Consider the following 16015-nt stretch of genomic DNA (forward strand, 5'->3'; position numbering starts at 1 on the left):
TTGGGGTCCCCTGCTGGAGCTGCTGCCCCCGCGACCCGATACCGGATAAGCGGTCGAAGATGGATGGATGGATTAGACTAAGAAGGGGGTTTTCTTTGGAAAGAGGGACCTACACAATGAGACGCAGACCACAGCTATTCCCTTAGACTAAGGAGAGGAGAGGACATCATATCCTGACGGACTGAGCCATCCTTCAGAAGCATTCATTCAAGGTATGCATAGCTTTATGTACCAGAGTTGAACGTGAACATTTTTTCCATCCAATAGCAGAAATGTTTATGAACACCAATGAAGGGTTTGTTTTGTGTCTTCCTGTCTGAACAGGTCGTCTTGTTGCACGCCACACAGCCATCATGGGTACCTGGCGTCAGTGTAACATTAACATTATAAATTTCAGTTCAGAGAAAACCCTCATTAATCCCTGGTAAATGCAATTTACTATTATATTTGTTTGTCCTTTTCGTTTAAATATGTTTTCCAAAACTACATAAAATTCTTTAATATTTATTCCGTGGTTTCCAGTCATTACACACAGAGTGGTAGCTGCACTCAACATCCATCACTGCAGATTGGCCCGCAGTCAATTGGCAGTGCACTGTTCTCCAAGACTCCCCACGCTGCTAGAGGATCTGTCGGCATCCTGACTTACGACCTCCAGGACTCCGCTCTTAAAATAGCTGTCATGTTCTCGGTGCCCTACGACTATAACCTGTACTCTAACGTGTATGCAGTGGGGATCTTTGAAAAGAGCCAAAAATGTAATTATGATCTTTATTATAAGATGTTATACAATCCACAAACCACCTTTGTCCGAGGTGAAGCTAAGGTCCCCAGTCTCACTTATGAAGGGGATGGAGTCACCATTGTGGCAACAATGACAGACCTTAGTCAAGCTGTCATAAACGTGGAAGTGAAAGACAACAAAAATAAGAGAGTTGGGAAGAAAGCAGTTTCTCCTGCAGCCTGTTCTTCTTGTTTTTGTTGCTGAAATGATGAGTCATTCTGTGTCGATGGCTAATACATAGTTAATGTTAATGTATGTAACTTTGCTTTTTTTATTTCCCAAGCATTAAGAATTAGAAATACATGCTAAGTATGTCTATATTGCTTTATAATAGAAAACAATCCACTGCTTTTGTGTTATAGAAACTGTTATAAGTAATAACTGTAGTAGAGCAGATGCTGCATTTGATGCTTTACTACTGTAACATTTATTGACTTGTGGGCTTTATAAGATTATGTGAACTGTCTTTTGCATGGCTTTCAACATCCCTTCTGTTCAAATCTAAAGCATTTAATAAAACTGCAAAATCCGTCTTTGTTACAGCGTGGCTGTATGTCTTCTGAAATGTGCTGAGACTGGGCTGGGTTGCACCCTTAAATGATTTTTAGTTATCAACGGTCTGATTTGGGGTTATCTTTTTACTGGGTTTTTCTTCTTTCATGTTTATGGTTTTTGGATAGACCTTTTTTGCCAGCCTGTTTTTTTGGACTCTTGCCTGTAAGTTATTGACCGACTGGTTACTTATAGACTTGAAATGGGAACACAGCCAGTTTCCTGACGTTTAGAGCAACAGCTACTTTCTTACTATAATTGGGCTCTCGTCGGATCTTTTTCATGACATATTTGAAGGAATTATCCCATTTCAGTTACCTATTTGCTGATCTCAAATAGATAGTAATGACTTGATACCCTGAACATTCAAATGATTATCTTCCATACAGAGTGAACAGGTCCCTTAAAAATTCTCAGTCCAGCTTTTTAGAAAGAAACATTAGGTAAGAATGGGCATTATGAGCAATGGGTTTTGCTGCAATAACTGATTAATTATTGCTAATATTGTGCCACAGAATGAAGGATGATGGACCTGAAAGAGATAGTTGAGTTGGTTGTATCAGCAAAAGTGAATAAGAATTGAATTTATATAGTGCTTTTCACGAACTCAAAGCCACTTAATTATTAAAGTTCATTCCCTAAGTGAGCCAAACCTCTTTTCACTTTTCATAAAGTCATACAAGATTTTGTAATAATTAATTTACCCCTTATTATAAAGTGTTATCAATATCTTATATCGCACGGTTGCTTGCTCTGGAGGAAACTACTAGAACTGTTGGGTCCTTGTAAATTCTGGAATGTGGTCTATCTGTATAGTGTCTTGAGATAACTCTTGTTATGAATTGACACTATAAATAAAATTGAATTGAAAATTGAATTGAATCTTGTCTACTGTAGTGTGTACATGCAGAGTGTCTGTGAGAAAGCTCTGCTAACGCAGAATGACCTGTCTCCATCTGGATATGCACTGTTCAGCAAGGTTCTCTTCACTGCTACAGGAGCTGTTGGCGTTGGGTATTTTAATTCCAAAGTTAAAGGGAACTCTATCAGGATGCATAGTATGCTGATCCATTAAAATAACTGGCTTTTAATAATAAAAATGTGCCTGCTTCTATGGGAATTTAAGTTATGGGGGTGTATACTTATGCCCCCTGCATTTTAAGGAAGAACATTTATTTATTTACGATACATTATTCATTCACAGGAAAACTGTCAAAGAATGACAAGGATGATGTGAAAGGCAAACTCCCTGGCACCCCCCCATGGGTAGTACACAATATGCTGGTAGTGGTGAAGAAGGAGAGCTTAAATAGAAAGCTGGGCTCTTTAGGAGGGACACCTAAAGTTATCCAAAACACAACATTTTGTGGGATTTACAGCATGTGTGTGATCTGTGATGCACGTAAGTGTGTAGGTCCATCACCATAGAACAGGTGGACAGACAGTGCCTGCAGGTCCTTGTTCTTTGTGACGCCGGATATTATTTTAGAATGGCTGGTTGCTGCTAGGCTGAAGATGCATTAACTGAAGATATGCGATCTAATAGGCCGGTTCGAGCCAGGAAGTTTGACAGCCAATAAGGTATGATCTTCGAGATGGCCATAAGTGTTGTCCGCCGTGAGCATAACTGTGAGAGGAAGACATAAAAGCCAATCAATCAGAATTGACAATACACTCAATCCCTGGATTGGCTCGATCTGGGTCTCTTGCCTACCCCCCGCCTCCTCCGCCCCATCCCATTCGCTGCCTGACACATATCACATTGCACACAGCAATAAAATAACCAATGTTGCTCTACCTTGTAGTAACAACATTCCATATACTCTTGTCTCTCTCACCCACAGAAGCCATTACATCATACAAACAGCAGAGGGAGCCAGAGCAGTTAGCTGCAGGGTCCTGTGTGAAACCCAATCCCTGAGGTGGATGTTAAAACAATGATGAGAAAAGGACAAATGGAAAGCGAAAAGCTGATTACACCCCAAACATCTGAGTTATCCACCTCTATCCCAAACAGGACCTCTGACTTCTTGTCCTCACACATGTCAGTTTATCTTTTTCTGTGATAAAGTGAAACCTTCAAACCATAAGACACTTCTAACAGTTATAATAGCCCTTGTGTTTGTTGATGCTTTTTATCAATGTTTTTTTTAATCTTTTTGTACATTTTTGTCCGTTTTTTCAAAACTCTTGGCCCTTTTTTCAGTGTTGGTCCCTTTTTTGGGCATGCTGAGAGACTGCCGTATGATCTCCGTCTACAGGAACAAAAGTCTCAAATATATTTTATATCTTAGTCTACACTAACCTCAACAAAAACATCAACCCTAGGGGGGGCGCTTTGAGGGTCGGATATTGGTTTTATATGTCTTCCCCCACATTTTTAACCCCCAGGTCATGCATCACACCACGATCAACCTGGTTTTATGCAATTACGTGCGTGGCCTGCCATACATTTTACGTGGGAGGGTCACAAGAAATGCACTTTATTTAACCCTCATGTTGTCCTTGGGTCAAATATGACCCATTTTCAGTTAATTGTGTTTTTTTTGTCACAAAAAATTGCCCATCGAAATAAGCGTTACGTTCAAAATATAAAAAAAACTTGCAGAGTGGTCCTACCTAACACGTGAATATATTTTTAAGTTTTTAAACAAAATTATTTGAAGGTGGTACTTTTTTCAATTCAATTCAATTTTATTTATATAGCACTAAATCACAACAAGGGTTATCCCATTGCACTTTTCATAAAGAGCAGGTCTAGACCGTACACTCGGATGTTATTTACAGAAACCCAACAATTCATCAAGAGCAAGCAATAGGCAACAGAGGCAAGGAAAAGGAGGAAGCAGATGACTCCAACCACAGATCCAGACTCCACAGCTCCAGACTCCACAGATTCAGACTCCAAAGATCCCGACTCCATAGATCCCGACTCCACAGATCCAGACTCCACAGATCCAGACTCCACAGATCCAGACTCCATAGATCCCAACTCCACAGATGCCGACTCCACAGATCCCGACTCCACAGATCCAGGCTCCACAGTTCCAGAGCCAGGAACACCTGCAGGAAGCGATAGGAGGAGAGAGGAGAGGGGCGAGAGAGCACAAGACTCCAGGAAAGGGAAGAAGTCGAGTTAGTAACATGCATTAATGGAATGAGGTTGCATACAGATGAAGAGAAGGAGGAGGAGAGAGATGCTCAGTGCATCATCCTTTGTGAATTTTATCCTCCTGTATCTATATTTTAATAATTTAATTGAACTTTGTAATGTATTGTTGATATTTATTATTGTTATTACACCAGGAATCCTTGCCTCCAGATTTTAACATGATAATACACTGTACATTGGTTTTATGCATTTTACCAACAGTGGTTTTTATACTATGATGTATTTTGAATTATTTAATGTTATTCATTGTGTGGCACTTTTTATATTTAAGCGCTTTTAAACAAAACACTTATACGGAAGCAAATAAGATGTGTACTTTTTGCCTTCAGGGGCAAGTCATTCAGACAGTATTTTAGACCTTTTAAATGTTTTTATTTTTGGTTAAATAACGTTTTTAATATATGGAAATATCATTTCTTTGTTATTGAGGCACTGGGCAACGCTTTGTTATAACTCAACTAAACAAATTCTGTGAATGGAGTCAGACAGACTCTGGCCAGACATGAACAAGGTCAAAGGTCACATTTTCGTTCCTTCAGTAGACAGCGGACTCCGTTCTCAGTCTGAAACCCTCCTCTCTTCCTTTTCATTTCTTTAATTAACAGCTTTCTTTGTTTACACCATAGATGAAGGTTTCACGGAGGAACTGAACCTTTTGCTTCTCTTTCTGTTGCTCTGCTTTTTAAGAATTAGCTTAGTCCCTATCTCTCGGTAAGTGAAGTCACATATTATTAGCTTTGCATATTACTAGCATGTACACACTAGAGTAGACAAACATTGTTAACACTAACACTATAATAAGGGTTTATTAATTATTACAAATTCTGGCATGACTTTGTGAAAGGTGAAAAGAGACTTGGATCACTTAGGGAATGAACTTTAATAATTAACCGGCTTTGAGTTTGTGAAAAGCACTATCCCAGCAAAACCCTTTGTTCATAATGCCCATTCCCACCTAATGTTTCTTTCTAAAAGCTGGACTAAGAATATTTTAGGGACCTGTTCCCTCTTTTTGGAAGATAATCATTTGAATGTTCAGGGTATCAAGTCATTAGTATCTCTTTAATCAGCAAATGGGTAACTAAAGTAGGATAATTCCTTTAAATGTCATGATGATATGTCATGAAGAAGATCCAATGAGAGTCCAATTATAGGGGGAAAGTAGCCTTTGCTTTAAACATCAGGTACACTAGCTTGGGAAACTGGCTGTGTCCCCATTTCAAGTCTATAAGTTTGTCAATAACTTACAGACAAGAGTCCAAAAAAACAGCAGCAGCTCCAGCAGGGGACCCAAAACTTCCCTTTTACGAGCCACATCAACCAGCTCCGACTGGGGGATCCTGAGGCGTTCCCAGGCCAGGTTGGAGATATAATCCCTGCACCTAGTCCTGGGTCTTCCCCGAGGCCTCCTCCCAACTGAGACTAGCAGGAAAGGAATTATTTTTTTATTTTTTTATTTTACACTCTAGATTTAACATGCTAATAAGCGAGCTTTAAGGTGATTTTATAACCTTGGACAGAGTGAGGGTAGCTGGCTGTGTCGCCATTTCAAGTCTATAAGTAACCAGTCTGTCAATAACTTACAAACAAGAGTAAAAAAAAAACAGGCTGGCAACATTGGTCTATCCAAAAACCATGAACCATGAAAGAAAAAAAAAACAGCAAACAGAAAACTCCAAACCAGACCGTTGATAACTAAAATGCATTTAAGGATGGATTTCAGAAGACATACAGCCACACTGTGACAAAGACTGATTTAGCAGATTTATTAAATGCTTGAGATTTGAACAGAAGGGATGTTGAAAGCCATGCATAAGAAAGTTCACACAATCTTATAAAGCCCACAAGTCAATAAACGTTACATGTGAAATCACAGTAGTAATGCATCAAACGCATCATGTGCTCTACTACAGTTATTACATATTACAGTTTCTGTAACACAAAAGCAGTGGATTGTGTTATATTATAAAGCAATACAGACATCCTAAGCATGTATTTTTAATTCTCAATGCTTGGGAAATAAAGCAAAGTTACCATACATTAACATTGACTATGTATTAGCCATAGACACAGAATTACTCATTATTTCAGCAAAAAAAACAAGCAGAATAGGCTCTAGGAGAAACAAATTCTTCCCAACTCTCTTATTTCAGTTTTCTTTCACTTCCACGTTTATGACAGCTTCACAAAGGTCTGTCATTGTTGCCACGATGGTGACTCCATCCCCCTTATAAGTGAGACTGGGGCCCTTAGCTTCACCTCGGACAAAGGTGGTTGGTGGATCATATAACATCTTATAATAAAGATCATAATTACATTCTTGGCTCTTGTCAAAGATCCCCACTGCATACACGTTAGAGTACAGGTTATAGTCGTAGGGCACCGAGAACAAGACAGCTATTTTGAGAGCGGAGTCCTGGAGGTCGTAAGTCAGGATGCCGACAGATCCTCTAGCAGCGTGGGGAGTCTTGGTGAACAGTGCACTGCCAGATGAATGCGGGCCAATCTGCAGTGATGGATGTTGAGTGCAGCCACCACTCTGTGTGTATTGACTAGAAACCCCGGAATAAATATTAAAGAGTTGTGTGTATTAATTTATAACATATTTAAATGAAATGGACAAACAAATAAAATAGTAAATTGCATTTACCAGGGGTTAAGGAGGGTGTTCTCAAAGCCAAAATTTATAATGGTAATGTAACACTGACGCCAGGTACCGCATCCAATGGTGTCCTTGCCAACTGAAACCACTGCATCAGTATCAGTAGATGCTGTCTCCTCATGGGCTGCAGTCTGTTCTAAATCAGACATGATGGCTGTGTGGCGTGCAACAAGACGACCTGTTCAGACAGGAAGACACAAAACAAACCCTTCATTTGTGTTCATAAAAGTTTCTGCTATTGGGTGAAAAAAATGTTCATGTTCAAGAGAAACTGGTACCTAACGCTATGCTTACCTTTAATGAATGTTTCTGCTGGCCCAGGATGTCAGGATTTTAGGTCTTCTCCTTATAAAGGCTAAGAGAATAGCTGTGGGCTGCATCTTATTGTGTAGGTCCCTCCTTCCTAAGAAAAGCCCCTTCTTAGTCTTATGACAGTCTGAATGAAAGTAAAAAAGCATGTTATTCAGCAAATATATTCAATGTGTCAGCCTTTTCACAAAAAGGAACCTGTCCCAGCAAAACTGTAACAATTTGGTTTTACACTTGAGCTTATCGATCACCAGGGGGCCTGTGGGATTAGAGCTTTGGAGTACCTGGCAGCCTGTGTAGGTTTTAACATATTCCTTTTTCTCTTAAGGTCATTTAGGACCATCCCCCATTTCAAGTCTATAAGTAACCAGTCTGTCAATAACTTACAGACAAGAGTCCAAAAACAGGCTGGTAACAAAGGTCTATCCAAAAACCATGAACATGACAGAAGAAAAACCCAGCACACAGAAAACTCCAATCCAGACCGTTGATAACTAAAATGCATTTAAGGGTGCAACCCAGCCCAGTCTCAGCACATTTCAGAAGCCACACTGTGACAAAGACTGATTTTGCAGATTTATTAAATGCTTGAGATTTTAACCCAAAGGGATGTTGAAAGCCATGCATAAGAAAGTTCACACAATCTTATAAAGCCAACAAGTCAATAAATGTTACAGTGGAAATCACCCTAGTAATGCATCAAATGCATCATCTGCTCTACTACAGTTATTACATATTACAGTTTCTATAATATAATGACATTTTAAGCATGTGTTATGGGTTGTAAATAGGTTTAGTTAAATTCCTGCATAAAGGGGAACAGCGCTGTCTGCTGGCATCACCTGTACATTGCGCTGCAGTGGTAAAATTAACAAATTCTGGGTAATCTACAGCAGAACTTCTGATAACTGCTGTGGTGAGTTGCACGTTAAATGCTGCAGAGACAATGCAAGCCAAAACGTTTTAAAGCGTACCACAGAATGTTTAATTTTACCGAGTTATTTTTGTGTTGAATTTTAGCGCTGAATGTTGCTAGTTTGTTAATGCAGGAGCTGTATTCTGGTGTTGAAGACACTGTAGCCTACTGTTTAATATACTGTATTCGCACACAATAGAAATGCCGTATAGGATTTTTTATTTCATTTCTTTTACATTTGACTGTGAATTAGCATTGTAAACCATTCCTTTTCATACTTCTGTTAAAAATAACAATTCCACTATACAGTCACAGTCAAGTAAATAAAAAGAAGCAAAACTTCTGATAATTGCTGTGGGCTGCTAGTGTCTGTATCCAAGATTGTCAACGTGCTCGCCCTGATTGGTCTGGTTTCCATATGTGCAGACGCGGCTTCTCACACACAAGACAGCGAGATCCGTAGAGGACCATCACATTGGTGCCGTGACTGTGCCATTAAGTGAGTGGACGTCTGCTTGTCGTCAATGGACCTCGGTGGCTTTGTTTGTACATTGTGGACTGTGGTCTCCTGATGGACATCTCTCAGCGTTATCCTTTACACGTTGGAAAAGACTCTAGCTCTGCTCTGGTTTAGTTTTTATTTGGGGTCAGTTTTTTTCTGCTGTTGTTTTAGAGTGTAGTCATAATGAGCAGTACTACACTTGATTTGCCAGCTTGTACCCAAGCTTCTGTTGGTAGGGGGAAGGATGTTCTGCAGATACCTGCTTACTTTTCTGGGTAGTCCTGTTATTGGCCGTAACGTGGCATTAGGAGTAAATAGGGTTGACTTTTCGACTGGTCCCCCTGACATTACTGATGTACGTAACCCACATAGGCAACCAATGACTATTTCAACACCACACACTGACCTTGTTGCCCTTGACCTGTTAGATTGAGTTGGCTCAATTGCTCAAATGATTGGAGAACAAATAGCCGACAGGATTATATCTCGCCTTAACCAATCTAGGCTGGGGTCAGACACACACACAGCAACCTGCATACTGGCAGGGACACGCTGAATCGACCTTCCAATGCTGTGAACATGTCCCAGACTCATTTGGTCACACACAGAAACGTCAAAGAACCTCCTTCCTTCAGAGGGGATGCATCTGACTCAGTTGACATTGAGGAATGGGAAGACCTGATGAGGGCTTTTGTTAAGAAGGGAAACATGAATGCTGACTAACATGTTAAGGAGATGCTTGTTCACCTGCGGGGCCGAGCAAAAGACGCGGTCAAATTTTGGATTCGGAACAGTGAGTCTGACATCCAAATCAGCCCCAATGCTATTTACAGTCTGCTACGTAAGCATTTCATTTGCAGTCAGTACTCACCAGTTCCCCTCTCTGACTTTTACACCACTTAGCCTACTGAGATAGAAGAGCCTTACGATTACTGGTTGAGGCTAAACAAAGCAGCAGATGTAGCCTCCTAATATCTAAGAGAGCAAGGCAAATGGTTTGACAACCCAGGAACAGAGATTGACCAAGTGTTCATCCGCCATTGTCCCAGTAAAGATTTAGCCTTGACCTTGAAGTGCAAGCTGTGTTAAACAGAAGTCAGAGTCTAGCTTCAAACCTGCTAGCTCAACGTGTCGTGGCAGGACTGATAAATTAAATGTTTGCAAGGTTGATGTTAATGCAGCTTCTGTCGCTTGCCATGACTCTGGATCACAGAAATGTGGATCTTTGGACCAGGCTAATCTAGAGAAAGTAATTGACATGCTGGAGAAAGTTTTGATGCGTAATTCAACACCCTAACTCAGGTTGACGCAATTCCAGACCCCCAAGAATTGAAGGCTTAGACGCCTTACCCTGTGCTATGTGTAACAATGGAGCACACTCTGCTTTAGTCCACTGTCGTGAGCATCGCCTCTGTTTTCAGTGCCTGTCACCCAGCCATTCCCGACGCAACTGTCCTGCGTCACGGGTTAATTTACCTCCATCTCATCAGGGAAACTAACAGATCTGCGCGAGGGGGTGGGCAGTAAAGATCTAATTAGTCATCCTCCCATTTGTGATACTGAAGATTAAGAGTCTGTTTATGAGGTACATAAAAGCATTGCCCCTTCTGACAAGACTGTTAGTTTTCAATGCTTACAGCACGTTCTCATGACTGACAGCCTGCTCTATACCTCTTTGTCCGTTGAAAATGGCCCAACACTGAAAGCATTCATTGACAGCGGCTCTATGGCATGCACCATAAGCGAAGCAGCTGAAGCTAATTAAGAGCCAATCCTAACCTGATAAAGACCTTCGTAGATCATGTTGTCGTTGTTGGATGTGGTGGTCACCAAGTCACCCCCACAGGGATATATCATGTCACAGTCTCTGTTTACGGATGTAAAATTATGATTCCTTTTTTGGTTGTGCCAGGCCAAACAGAAGAGCTGATGCTTGACAGCAATGCAATCAAATCACTGTTGGCCCTACTGAGGACCACCGTCAGCTACTGGAAGTTGATGACCATTCCGAGCGGAGATGGGATGGATGAGTCTTTCCAATTTTTGTCCTTGCTTTCTAACGCAGTGAGATGGAAGGGTGATATTGCGGCCAAAACGTACTGGCAGTGTAAGATTGCAGCCACAGAGTGAATATCTAGTTTGGGGTAAACTCCCTAACAAGGCCATCGTGTCTGTGGGTAGTACTGTAGTCATAGAGCCCACTCAGTCCAACTCCAGGCCTAAACAGCTCTTGTTTGACCGAGTAATAGCACCACTATTTGGTAATGGCTTAGTCCCAGTTAAACTAGTCAACCCCACTAATCGTCCTGTGAAACAGAAGGAATGCAAAAATCGCTGATGTTTCCCCGTGCATTGCAGTAGAGGATTTCCAAGATGTTGAAAGTGTCCAGTGTAATGTCCAATCGAGTGCCCAGTCCCAGAGCAAACTCTTAAGTTAGAAGCAGAGTTGACCAACATTCAGAGAGACCTGGGATTGAACAATTTAGACATAAATGTGAAGTGTCTCTTAAGTGGAAGAACAAACTCCTCAACAGTATCACAGCACATCAGTCTATATTATCGAGGAGCAAGATGGATTGTGGTACGGCAAAGGATTTTTTCATGGGATCCGTATGGCCATTTCGTCTACCTTATCGCAGGATACGACCAAGTCACTATGAGAAGCTGCGGACATCCCTGAATGACATGGAGGAGCGTGGCATAATAAGGAAGTCTACCAGTGAGTATGCTTCTCCTTTAGTACTTGTGTGGAAGAACAATGGCGACCCAGGATCTGTAATGATTTCAGATGGCTCAACGCCAGGACAGTAAAGGATGCTCATCCTCTACCGCACCAGTAAGACACTCTTGCTGCCCTAGGTGGAAATGCTTTCTTCTCCACTATGGACCTGACATCCGGCTTATGTAATGTGCCAATACGTGTGGAAGACAAAAAGTATACAGCATTCTAATCATCATTCGGACTCCACGAATGCAATCGCATGCCCCAAGGCCTCACAAACAGTCCCGCTACGTTTATGCGAATGATGATGTCAATCTATGGGGACAAGAACTTTACCAGTTTGTTGTGTTATCTTGACGATCTTTTGGTCTTTGCTCCTATAGAACAGCTTGCACTTGACCAGCTGGAGATGGTGTTTTCCAGGTTGAAGACTCACAATTTGAAGCTCTCACCAAAGAAATGTCATTTTTCGGTGTTTTCACCAACCTTGAGAAAGTTCAGGCCATCTCTGGTGTGCAGGTGTCTGATTTAATGGACTATGATGGCATCACTCCTTGTCCGGAGACAGAGGATTGTGCCACTGCTCTGCCTAAAAGCACCCTTCTAACTATGCAGGAGCAGGACAGCACCGTGAGTAGAGTGGTTCACTATGTCCAGAGACACAAGAGACCTAACAAACATGAGCATGCAAAGGAGCCTCGTAGTGGAATCAAGTTGCTCAAGCATTGGAACAAACTCACATTGCACGATGGAATGCTATTTAAAGTGAAAAGAGATCACAACATGAACAACAAGCTCTACCAGTTCGTTGTACCAGATTGCATGAAACGACAAGTGCTTCATGTTGTGCACAATGCCCCACAATGTTCTGGAAATTTTGCTTCTTTTGAATATGTGGCTTTTCAGTTAAGGTCTTACCCTCAAGCGATATTTCTAAATATCTACAGGCCACCTAAATATTGTGCAACCTTCATTGATGACTTCACTGAACTGCTGTCTATAATCTACATTAACTTTGATTGCGTAATCATTGCAGGTGATTTCAACATTCGACAGGGGGACCAAAAAACTGTGTTGTGTTTTTGAGAACTATGGACTGACTCAGCATGTGACGAAGCCCACACACAATAAGGGGCACACTATTGACTTGATTGTCTCCAAGGGTCTGAACATTTCCAAGGTTGTGGTGACTGACGTTGCTCTCTCTGATCATTCCTGTGTTTTCTTTAACGGCACATTCTCTGTACCCAAAAGTGTCCAAACAAAGATAATAAGAAAACGGTATATCACTGAAAACACAAGTGAAACATTTATTCAGCTTTTCTCCTCCACACCCGCCCTCTCTGGGCTCTCAGTGACTGAGCTTGTAGATCATTTCAAATGTAAAATTACAAATGTTATTGATGCCATTGCTCCCACTAAGGTCAAAGTTGTCTCTTGTAAGAAAAGATCTCCATGGAGAAATGTCCTACTGGTGAGAACAGAAAAAAAGAGTGTCGAAAAGCGGAACAAAGGTGGCAAAAAAAAAACTCCTGGTCTATTATGACACCTGTAGAGGGACTTTGCATTTATAATTTGGAACTGAGGAATGCAAGCCGGTCCTTCTTCTCTGATATTATCTCTAGAAATAATAATAATTCACGTGCTTTGTTTGCTACTGTTGATAGATTAACAAACCCTCCAGTACCAGTAGCATCTGAACCTTAATCTACCAAGGCCTGCAATGAGTTTGCCTCCTTCTTCAAAGACAAAATTCAAAAGTTTAGACAGTCAGTGACTCCATATCAAGTACAGGATATGTGCTGTCACAATGACCATTATCATGACCATAGGTGAGGGTAGGAACGAAAATTGCCCTGTAGATCGAGAGCTTTGCCTTCTGGCTCAGCTCCCTTTTTGTCACAACGGTGCAATAAACAGAATGTAATACTGCACCCACTGCTCCGATTCCCCGATCAATCTCATGCTCCATGGTCCCCTCACTCGCAAACAAGACCCCAAGGTACTTAAACTCCTTTACTTGGGGTAAGGACTCACTCCCTACCTGAAGAAAGCACTCCACCAGTTTCCTGCTGAGAACTATGGCCTCAGATTTAGAGGTGCTGATCCTCATCCCAGCCGCTTCACACTCGGCTGCGAACCGATCCAGTGAGTGCTGAAGGTCACAGACCGATGAGGCCCTCGGGACCACGTCATCTGCAAAAAGCAGCGATGAGATCCTGAGCCCACCGAACTGCAACCCCTCCCCGCCCCGACTACGCCTGAATATCCTGTCCATAAATATTATAAACAGGATTGGTGACAAAGCGCAGCCCTGGCGGAGGCCAACCCTCCCCTGGAACGAGTCCGACTTACTGCCGAGAACCCGGACACAGCTCTCGCTTTGGTCGTACAGAGATTGGATGGCCCTGAGAAGGAACCCCTTCACCCCATACTCCCGCAGCACCTCCCACAATTTCTCGCGGGGGACCCGGTCATATGCCTTCTCCAGATCCACAAAACACATGTAGACTGGTTGGGCATACTCCCAGGCCCCCTCCAAGATCCTTGCGAGAGTGAAGATCTGGTCCGTTGTTCCACAGCCAGGACGGAATCTGCATTGCTCCTCTTCAATCCGAGGTTCGACTATCGGCCGAACCCTCCTTTCCAGCACCTTGGAGTAGACTTTACCAGGGAGGCTGAGAAGTGTGATACCCCTGTAGTTGGCACACACCCTCTGGTCCCCCTTTTTGAAGATGGGAACCACCACCCCGGTCTGCCACTCCTTAGGCACCGTCCCAGACTTCCAGCCAATGTTGAAGAGGCGTGTCAACCAAGACATCCCTTCCACACCCAGAGCTTTCAGCATTTCTGGACGGATCTCATCAATCCCTGGGGCTTTGCCGCTGTGGAGTTGTTTGACTACCTCAGCAACTTCCACCAGGGAAATTGACGACAATCCCCCATCATCCTCCAGCTCTGCCTCTACCACAGAGGGTGTGTCAGCTGGATTTAGGAGTTCCTCAAAGTGCTCCTTCCACCGCTCTATTCCCTCCTCAGTTGAGGTCAACAAAGTCCCACCCTTACTGTAAACAGCTTGGAAGATTCCTCGCTTCCCCCTCCTGAGATGGCGAACGGTTATCCAGAAGCACCTTGGTGCCGAACGAAACTCCTTCTCCATGTCTTCTTCGAACTTCTCCCACACCCGCTGCTTTGCCTCTGTCACGGCAGAGGCTGCCTTCCTTCGGGCCCGTCGGTACCCTGCAACTGCCTCCGGAGTCCTCCGGGATAACATATCCCGGAAGGACTCCTTCTTCAGTCGGGCGGCTTCCCTGACCCCCGGTGTCCACCAGGGTTTTTGTGGGTTACCGCCCCTTGAGGCACTTAAGACCCTAAGACCACAGCTCGCCGCCGCAGCTTCAGCAAAGGATACTTTGAACATTGTCCACTCAGGTTCAATGCCCCCAGCCTCCACAGGTATGCCCGAAAAGCGCCGGAGGTGTGAATTGAAAGTCCGTCGGACAGGGGCCTCCTCCAGACGTTCCCAATTTACCAGCTTACCAGGTCTGTCCAGAGTCCTCTCCCATGTCAGCATAAGTGCCAAAACAAAATCAACCAAATCGTCAAAAAATGTGACAAAGGCATCAGGAAAAAGTGTCGATAAAGATGGCCAAAACATTGAAAAAAAAACGTTTTAATTTTTAAATTCTGACCCAGAAAAACAAAAGGGTTGCATGGTCGACAGGAAGACAACAAAAGGGTTAACTTAACATGATTCAAAGTACCATATGTGCAAGATTTAAAACAGCCTGTTTGTGAAGTGCTAAATGAAAATGAAAGTCCATCACATGTAATAATTTTTGGGTTGTTTATTTTTAAGTAATTATATTTTTAGAATGTGAGCGGAAACCGGATCACCCGGAGTACACTCAAGTGTGGGGAGAACATGAACGCCACACAGAAAGGTCCGGACCAACCAGAATCTGACTGTTAGGCATCAGTGCTCACCACTTATGTTGTCCTGAAGTAATTGAAATGAAGGGAGAGAGGAAAAGGAGGGATTGTAGAGGAATGCTGTGTGAAACAGGAATGTTGTAGATTGGTCATTTAAGGCCTCCTTGGCAGCAGCTTGTTGCATTCCTGACGTTTAAGCCAAAGCAATTTGGGCACTTTTTGGAAGGTAGACTTTCTTTGCTGACTTCAGCTGGGCTGCTCTGGTAATGGGGGGCAGATGTACAGGCTTTGTATCCATGCCGAGCTGCAAGCTGTTGCGCTCCTGATAACGTTTTATAAAACGCGTCTGGTCAGTACCATATCTGGGCAATGGTTCTTCACTTCCTACACCAAAGTAGCTGGGCTCCCCCCTCTTAGAAATAACACCACGCCTTCCTATGCTTGCAGCTAAAAGTTGCTGAAC

The 16015-nt window shown here is 42.6% G+C and overlaps 1 protein-coding gene and 1 long non-coding RNA gene across 2 annotated transcripts in view; one reads left to right on the forward strand and one right to left on the reverse strand.

Annotated features, from left to right (window-relative positions):
- LOC117958678 overlaps positions 1-13111 on the forward strand; it is a 20858-nt gene extending 7747 nt beyond the window's left edge. Inside the window, exons 2-3 of the long non-coding RNA XR_004659770.1 lie at positions 1555-1563; positions 13099-13111. This is a non-coding gene — a long non-coding RNA (uncharacterized LOC117958678). The remainder of the gene's footprint in view (positions 1-1554; positions 1564-13098) is intronic.
- On the reverse strand, positions 6267-7640 carry LOC117958677 (bryoporin-like). The gene is made up of 3 exons (XM_034895231.1): positions 7465-7640; positions 7159-7348; positions 6267-7060 (listed from the first exon to the last, which is right to left on the reverse strand). Exons 2-3 carry the CDS (start codon positions 7317-7319, stop codon positions 6658-6660), a joined length of 564 nt encoding a protein of 187 aa, XP_034751122.1. The 5' UTR covers positions 7320-7348; positions 7465-7640; the 3' UTR covers positions 6267-6657.
- Positions 13112-16015: the final 2904 nt, after the last annotated feature.

The sequence above is a fragment of the Etheostoma cragini genome, chromosome 15 (assembly GCF_013103735.1).
Source record: "Etheostoma cragini isolate CJK2018 chromosome 15, CSU_Ecrag_1.0, whole genome shotgun sequence".
Classification (NCBI taxonomy): Eukaryota; Metazoa; Chordata; class Actinopteri; order Perciformes; family Percidae; genus Etheostoma; species Etheostoma cragini.